Below are 9157 nucleotides of genomic sequence, written 5' to 3'. Positions count from 1 at the left end.
TATATATATATATATATTAGAACCGAAAATTGACAGTTTTAGAGAAAATTGAATTCTTTGATTTCAATCGAAGCTTAAAACATCTCGCGAATGGCCATTCATAAAGCAGTAGGAGACGGCGCAGATAGTACAATGTTACGGATCCTATACTCGGATTATATGTTTATACATTCGTGTCCGTCGGAGATATATTTTTTTGATTTTAAATAATTTTAAATATTTTATTTACGTTTAAATGAAGAGTAAAAAAGTTTGAAAGCGATTTGTCGTCCTGATCTAAATTTATGATTTTCTCGAAAAATACATAGAAGTGCAATTTACTGCTTTACAGGAATTATTCTTTGGTATTCCAGAATAACAACGTAAAAACTGATCAAAATCCGTGAAACACATATGTGTGTCCCACCTTGTAAATAAGAGAGTCAATTACTGTCAAAATTAGATGTTGAAATAATACATCTATATATATCTTAACATTATGATTTGTATTTTTGTGATTTACAATTGTTTTGGAATATGTAATTTTTTACGTTATGATTTATTAACTATACAGTTAACGTTTATTTTTATTTAGCATTTTTAGTTTTATTTATCTCCTCTTATAGTGAGGGTGGTTTTTTATCTTTGAGGGAAGAAATAACAGGAAGCTATACACGAGGTGGAGCATTTTCACCAGCGTTAGGATCTCGAGTGTTCAGTTATGCAGACGATGATACAACTGCTGAAAGAAATATTTACGATTTGCCAGATTATAGCGAACCTACTAGTTCACCAGCTCCACAAGTATATATGTCTATCGAAAATACCTATATAATAACTAACAAGTAAAAGTAAAGATATTCAATAAATAATATTTATTAAATAATTATTTTAGATATTAGAAGACGGTTTAGTAACCATATCTTTAACACCAGATGAACAAGGTCGTTTTGGTTTTAATGTAAAAGGTGGATTAGATTTGGATATGCCAATCTTAGTATCACGAGTAGCACCAAATACACCCGCTGATCGTTGTTATCCAAAATTGAATGAAGGAGATCAAGTATTTAATCATTTAATGCATACTTTTATTCATATCAATTGTCCATGTAATATTTCTTTCTTGTAAAATACATTTCTTTTTACAGGTTGTTTATATCAATGGAATTGATGTGAGTGGTTTATTGCATGAACGCGTAGTAAATTTAATACGGCAATCACGCGATCGTGGATCTGGTGAACTTACTTTAACTGTTAGACCTAATGCTCTATATAATGCATTGGCTGGCACTGATGAGACGTCCGAAGAAGAACCGCCTTATAGGTATAATTCCAAGTTATAAATGTTTTCTACATAATTCTGTATTGAACTGTATTAAATCTAATTTATTATAATGAATTGTTAGGTATGTACCTGATGCGCCTCATGCAGCTATTGGATCTGATGCATTGGCTCAATCTATGTTACTGCTTGCGGACGGTCTAGCAAGCGGTGCTCTTATCGCGCAATATGAACAGTTATATAGAAAAAATCCGGAACTTACGTCACTTGAATCGAAAAAACCGGAAAATCAATCAAAAAATCGCTATCGGGATATTTCGCCGTGTAAGTTCAAGTTTTCTCTGTAACAAATAGAATTATATTAATTATATTTAATAAGTTATTAAAAAGATCCATTTACAAGATAAAATAGCTATTGAAATAAAATTTGTATTAAAAATTTGTTATAATGTATATATATTTTTATAGATGATGTTACTCGAGTAATTTTGATGAGATCTGCGAATGGAGATTACATCAATGCCAATTACGTGAACATGGAAATACCAGGTTCAGGCATTATTAATAGGTATATTGCTACACAGGGTCCCTTGTCTTCCACCGTTGCCGACTTTTGGCAAATGGTTTTAGAAGCGGGTAGTACACTTGTCGTAATGCTTACAACCCTAGTTGAACGAGGTCGTGCAAAATGTCATCAATATTGGCCGGCATATAACGAAACTCTCACATTAAGAAATCTCACACTTACATCGACTGCAGAAAATATCGAAGATACATTTATTTTTAGAGAATTCATACTTCGCGATGTTAATGTGAGTAAAGTTTATCTCTGATATTATCACAATTTTTACACTACTTAGTACGTGTTAGTATAAAATAATACCTGATAATATTATATAATATTATATAATGTATTTTTTTCACATATTTCTTTGCAGACTGGAGAAGAAAGAGATATAACACATATGCAGTATTGCAGCTGGCCCGATCACGGAGTGCCTAGTGATTGGCGACAATTTACTATGTTTACAGAACGCGTTAGAGCAGCTCGTACTGGAATAGTCGAACCTGCGGTTGTGCATTGTTCTGCTGGAATAGGTCGAACTGGTGTATTAGTTTTAATGGAAACTGCATTGTGTTTAATTGAAGCTAATCAACCAGTATATCCATTAGATATTGTACGCTCTATGAGAGATCAAAGAGCAATGATGATACAGAATGCTGTAAGTCTTATTTATTATTATTATTTCATATCTATTTAGATAATATAAGATATATAGTTTTACTTATGTGATATTTCTTTCAGAGTCAATATAGATTTGTGTGTGAAGCAGTCCATAAAGCCTATAGCGAAGGAATAGCCAAGCCACTTCCAGAGTTTAGTAGATGAAAATAAAAATTCATATGATGGGCAGCGTTTGTAATTATACCATTTCTTCTTTCACATCTTGCATCAAGCCTCATGCCATTAGAAAGTAGTTTTATATTTTGACAATAACGCGTATAATAATATATATTTAATATAGTATATCCTAATAAAAAAGAGCAGATATGTACTACGTAAAGTATAATCTCACTATACATAATGACGTCCATTTATTATTTCTCATTTATTGTAAAATTTCGATTCTTTTTTATTTTCTTATATATAGAAGATCTATTTTGTATTTTAATGATTTTATTTCTTTATGCAAAACACCATTTTGTACAAAATGTGATTATATTTTTTGTTGCGAGAGTATTAATCCTTTATAATTTAAAATATTTCTATAAGACACGTAGAAAGCCTCAAAAGAATAATATGTATTATGATATATTATTACTAAATTTGTAATATAAAAATAGATTTAATTATACATATATAACAAAAATTGTAAGATATAGTATATATCTATGAAAATTTAATTATAGGTTAAATAAATCGTAATTAATTTAAAAACTAATATATATATCTGCATATATCATCTATATATTATCCTTTTGAATATTGTATCTTATAGAAATATTTTAAATTTATTTTGCTATTAATTAACAAAAACTGCTATTATATTATATATTATATAATACAAATATCTGCATATATTAACATTAATTTATTTGGACGATTAAAAATTTTTTTTTGCAAAAAAAACGCACGTTTATGCACTTTTTAAGTTTTATTATTAGCTATATTGAAAAAATATTAACGAACAAAAGAAAAAATAATATTAATGCATAAATTAATATATTTACAAATTTGAAGTACAATTATGAAAATAATGGATAAAAAGTTTAGATACAATAACATAAATAAAAAAATATTTGCACGCGCTGTAAACAAAAAAATATATGGATAAATTTAATATACTAAATAGTTATCACGTCAATTGTCAATGAACTTAAATAATTTGAAGATAATTTTCCTATAACAAAAGTTTGATGATAGATATAATTATAAAATATTGAAAATGAAAAAATACATCAATTGATGTTCTCGTGTCAAATTTACGTTATGTATCGATCAATTCCAAATTCGTCAAGGAAATTATCATTAACAATTGACGCGGTAAAAGTTTTACGATTTTTGTAATTGCGAAACTTGATCCATCCTATATAAAAAGTAATTATACAAACAAAAGTAATTATAAAAACTATTTAAAGGCACAAGGCGAAGTATAATCTTCAATATTAGCAGCTTGCAGGCAAACTATAGCTGTCTTATACACTTAAAAAATATGGTTGTCCGATATGAATAAAAAAATTATGCGAAAATTTTAAATTATCGGACAGCTTAATATCATATAAGAATAAGTTGAAATTTTTTGAGCTTGTTTTCATATAATATTAAACAGTTAATTTAAATACTTTAAAATTGTCATTTTTAAGAACTTTTTCACATTCTTTAAAAAATATGCATATTGATCAAAATATATAATTGGTTTTTCTAGATAGATACGATTAGAATTATAATTCTCTTATTATTATTAAATGTTTTGTAAATGTGGGACACTATACTATAGATATTTACGCGTTTTCACATATTTATTTTTCACACAAAATGGATCAGATCGAATATATTACATACCAGAGAACGGAAGTAACATTTTACTTGTAACGTCATTATCGTTACAAGTTTACTTTTTTTTTTATAACGAACTGGTAATGGCGTTACCTATTCTTATCGATAACGTAGTTACATTTTTTTGTAATGAATTTATTGTTCTAGTTACTTTTATCGTTATCTTTTTATGTTTTGGACCTATTTATGACATAATTTTTATATATTCATTTTTCAATCTTTGATCGGCATTCATTATTATTTTGACATTGTTTTAAGTAATATCTTAAGATTCTAATACGGCTCTGTGATTGATTTATGATGTCTTAAGAATGCCATAAACAGATTATAAGTTGTATTAACATAAAAACAAACTTTAATCACTAATCTTTAAGTTCGTGGGAAGTGATGTTATAAAAAAAAATTTATTGTGAAAAATTATTTCAACTGGATTGTGTTTCAAGATCGAAATTTTAATCGGTATGATTTGTAAATCTGAATGTGTATAAATTCATTCTGAAATATTATTATGTAACAAAGCTCTAACTTTAACGAACCGAGAAAGCATTTTTCTTTCTTAATTGTTTTCACATATTGGTCTAGGGTACATTATTGTTTATTGCTTTTATTAGTATTTAAACAAAAAATGTACAATTAAAATTTTTTAGACTGATCTTGTTTCAGTATTAAAAAAGTAACGGAAAAGAAATGAATTTTCTTACGATAACGAGTAACGGTAACTTTTAAAAAGTAACTTTCCATTCCCGGCTACATGCATATCTTCTTATATGAAGCTTTCAAACTTCTAACTAATTCACGAATCTCACAGGTTCTTTTTAATATACTTATTGTGGATTCTTTAATAATGTAATACCTCATCATATATATTAACACCAGCATTTTATAATCTATTTTTGTATTAATACAAACTGGTACTACAATAAACATTATTAGAACAATGGTCTACAATCTTTCATGCATGGTCAAAAGAATACAAATTATTCGTCTCCGTCAAATACACGGATAGATATAGTAATATTCCTTTTCTATTTCAATCATTCTTTCTTTCTCTTTTACAAAAGTTTCTATCAATTAAAATTGACTTATATTCTTTTTACAATGCACGAAAGAACGGAAAAATGAAAGAATGAATTTGATTCTTAATCAATGTATATCGATATATGTATGCTAAATCTACTTCAGCAAAACAAATCTAAGACATTTTAGATTTTAAGGAAAAATTATAAGGGACGCCACTAATCATAAAGTATGTACATATTAGAACACAAACTTATTGTATGTGTGTGTATATGTATGTGAATTATCTTTTCTTATTCGTTTCATAGTTCAGCCTGCGATATTTCCACGATCTATGTTTTATTATATATTGTACAAAAACTAACGTATATATAGGGTGGCCTTCGTAAAGTATGACAAATCAATAATTCAGAAGATCTAGAAGATACTGAAAAATATTATAGACTAAAGTGGAACGGCGATATATTTTGGTCAAGTTGTTTTTTTAGGTGAAGGAGATGTCAAAAAGATATGAAGGTCATCTTCACTTTATCAATGGAAAAAAATTATATTTCATTAAAAAAAGTGAAAAAATAACTTTCATATCTTTTTGATACTTTTACGTAGAAAAAAACAATGTGAAAATACATTCTCCCTCGAAATCGTTTCATTTTGTCTGAAACGATTTTCCACATAATATCTTCTCCGTATTTTTCGAGTCAATGGCTTGTACTTCACGTGGGTCATCTTATATATATATAAATCAAACATATACACACCCAAACAATATAATTCAATTAGATTATTAATATATTAAAAGAATCTGATGCCATAAAAAAGTGCAAAGTGTGCGCATACATGGAAAAAATTTTTCGATACACAGCAAAGAAAATAAAAGCAATTAAGTATATGTAATGAATTTAATATTTACAGATATACATCAAGATGATGCGTTATAGATTCATCATGAAAATTTATTATTTAATGTAAGATATATAATTATACAAATGTCTGTGCAAACATATACGCAATTCTCTACTCAAATATTTTTTATCTCTGTGCAAATGAAAATATTTTTAATTAAATATATGTTATGTCAATGTCTACACTTTGCAATATATAATACATTAAAATATTTTTCCAAAATTTATTCGATATATTGTGTATGTCGATTCTATATAGAAATAAGTAATAAAAATACTTTATCAATTTATTTTAGATACATTTACATACCGTAATCAGTCGAAATTTTAGACTGTAGTGCCTTATACATATTCTCTCCCCACCAATGCACTCATGTTAAATACAAATTAAAACATTTGATTTATATTGCTTGTGTTGTAAAATTTTGCTTTCAGATATTAATAACATATTAACAATCATAACAAATCTCACAAATCTTAATAGTAATAAAATTTATAGATGTCTAGTCTGATTCATGCATACTTTTGAAATATAAGATAAAACTCTATTATAAAAATAATCCTTTGTAAATTATTCTCTCCTAAATTCGTTTTTATAATTATTTGTAAATTACAAATAATCAACATATTTTTCAATTATGTAGATATTTTTTTATAAAATCAAATGACGCTGTTTCATTAATTTTTTAATTGAGAAAAATTAATTATAATATTTTGAAAAGTCCAAACTCTAAAAAAATATTTTATTTAAATTTTAATTGAGCAATAGATATAAGAAAAATAATTCGAATATCTAAATTAAACTTCTATTAACCCTAGAACGCTATCGATTCGTAAATTTTATAAACAAGTCATAGCAAGCTCATTAAATGATACCTTCATATCAAGAAATTTTATTAATAAGAGATTCAATTTGTTATGTCAAAAGGTAGGATAAATGAAGATGAATTTTTAAAAATTCAGTCAGTATTATGATAAATGATATCAATTTTTAAGCAATTTTTTGTTATTTATATAAATAAATTTTATATAAGAATGCTATTCTAAAACAAAATATAAGTTCGCTCATATATGTAAAGCAATATAAAAGTGATTTTAATAATCAATTCAGGTCAATAATAAATTAAAAAAACGAATATTATTAGATAAAAATTTTTACAATTAAATTACATACATATGTTCGAAACGAGACGTTTCTGACTTTACTTAGTCCTCTTCAGTTGATATACAATTTTTAGCGCATGGACAAATATAACAAGATGATAAATGTTACTCTCTTACATGATATAATGTTTTTTTTTTTTTTTTTCAATTGAACCATTTATCTATTGAGTCATTTAAAAAGTATTCACGGTTTTTTGTTCAATTTTTGAATGAAATTTTTCTTTATTGAAAATCAATTTTAATCAAATATATATTGTCCATTATTATTTATAATCTTTTGCCATTTTTCAGGTAATTTCATAATTCCATCCATGTAGAACTTCTGTGGTTTATCAGCGAAAAACTTTTTCAAGTGATTTTCGGCAGCTCTTTTGTGGGACCAATGTTTTTCCATCAAGAGAGTTCTGCAGAGATTGAAACAAATGATAATCAGACGGTGCAAGGTCCGGGCTGTACGGTGGATGCATCAAAACTTCCCAACCAAGCTCCCTCAATTTTTGGCGCGTCATCAAAGATGTGGTCTGGCGTCATAATGGAAGACAACCTTTTCTGTTCAACCTTATCAATTCTGGTCGTTTTTCCTTAATCGCTTCCTGTAATCCAGTTGTGAACAGTAGAGCTCTGAATTAATCGTTAGTTACTATGTGGTAATACCTCATGATGGACGACTCCCTTCCAATCCCACCATACACATAGCCGTCACTTTATTTGCCGTCAATCCAGGCTTTGAAGTCATTTATGGTGGTTCGCCGCGCTTACCCCATGATCTTTTATGAACGATATTCTTGTATTTTACCCATTTTTCATCGCCCGTGATAATTTGCTTCAAATGGGTCTATTTCGTTGCATTTTAGTAGTGTTTCGCTGATGGAAATTCGATCAATCAAATTTCTTTGCGTTACTTCATGGCACTCAAACATCGAATTTCTTTGCAGCCAACCTTTTTCAAATGATTCCAAACTGTCACACTGGTTGATTTTTAGTGCATTGGCTATCTCCTGACAGTTCACATGCCGGTCTTGCTCGACTAGTTGCAAAATTTCATCGACTTTTTCAGTGACTGGCCGACCAGAGCGAGGTCGATCTTTGACATCAAAATTTCCAGAACGAAATCGAACAAACCACTCCTGCGTCCTACGTTCACTTACAGCATCCGCGCCGTAAACTTCACAAATTTTTCTGCATGTTTGTGCTGCGTTTTTGCCTTTTTTGTAGTAAAAAAGCATCATATTTCTTCAGAAATTTCATTTTCAAACCAATATAACTTTTGACACGATTGATGAATTACCAAACTTTGTTTACAAAAAATGTAACTTAAAATATCATTTTTCAGACGCGCGTTCGTTTGACACAATCAGATTAGTGTTGCTCGATATATGCACATCTAGTGACAAAAACCGCGGATATTTTTTAAATGATTCAATATTTGGTTACAAAGTCAATTAATTCGGCAAAAGTTCTTCGGTCACCGAGAAATCCTTTTAGAGAATTCTTAAAAATTCTTAAAAAATTTGTTTGTCTGTCAATCGTTTGTTGCATATACCCAACATTATGTCCAGTGACTTGAAACCTGCTTAAATAATTTTGAATTGTTGTGAATATGTAATGTAGCGATCCAATATTTTAAAATCTTTTAAATAATCTTATATGACTATATTGTTTCTACCGCAAACAAAAGACAAAACAAGAGAACAAGGTCACAAATTATTTATAAAAGTTTTTAAACATCCTATATTATATATAATTTAATAAATT

General features: G+C 27.9%; 1 protein-coding gene across 4 annotated transcripts in view; it reads left to right on the top strand.

The window, feature by feature from the left end:
- The window catches only part of LOC108686089 (tyrosine-protein phosphatase non-receptor type 4), an 8147-nt gene extending 5350 nt beyond the window's left edge, over positions 1-2797 (top strand). For 2 of the 4 annotated variants that reach the window (XM_018191172.1, XM_018191171.1), the window contains exons 11-17: positions 606-783; positions 875-1042; positions 1128-1303; positions 1386-1585; positions 1730-2073; positions 2200-2484; positions 2568-2796. In XM_018191172.1, the coding sequence (XP_018046661.1) occupies positions 606-783; positions 875-1042; positions 1128-1303; positions 1386-1585; positions 1730-2073; positions 2200-2484; positions 2568-2651 (1435 nt within the window). In that variant the 3' untranslated portion in view covers positions 2652-2796. Of the gene's footprint in view, positions 1-605; positions 784-874; positions 1043-1127; positions 1304-1385; positions 1586-1729; positions 2074-2199; positions 2485-2567 lie in introns of all 4 variants that reach the window. The other 2 variants (XM_018191173.1, XM_018191174.1) reach the window with 2 other exon arrangements.
- The last annotated feature ends 6360 nt before the right edge of the window (positions 2798-9157 follow it).

This window comes from Atta colombica, unplaced genomic scaffold (assembly GCF_001594045.1).
Source record: "Atta colombica isolate Treedump-2 unplaced genomic scaffold, Acol1.0 scaffold164, whole genome shotgun sequence".
Taxonomy (NCBI): domain Eukaryota; kingdom Metazoa; phylum Arthropoda; class Insecta; order Hymenoptera; family Formicidae; genus Atta; species Atta colombica.
This window is presented reverse-complemented; position numbering and strand designations above follow the sequence as displayed.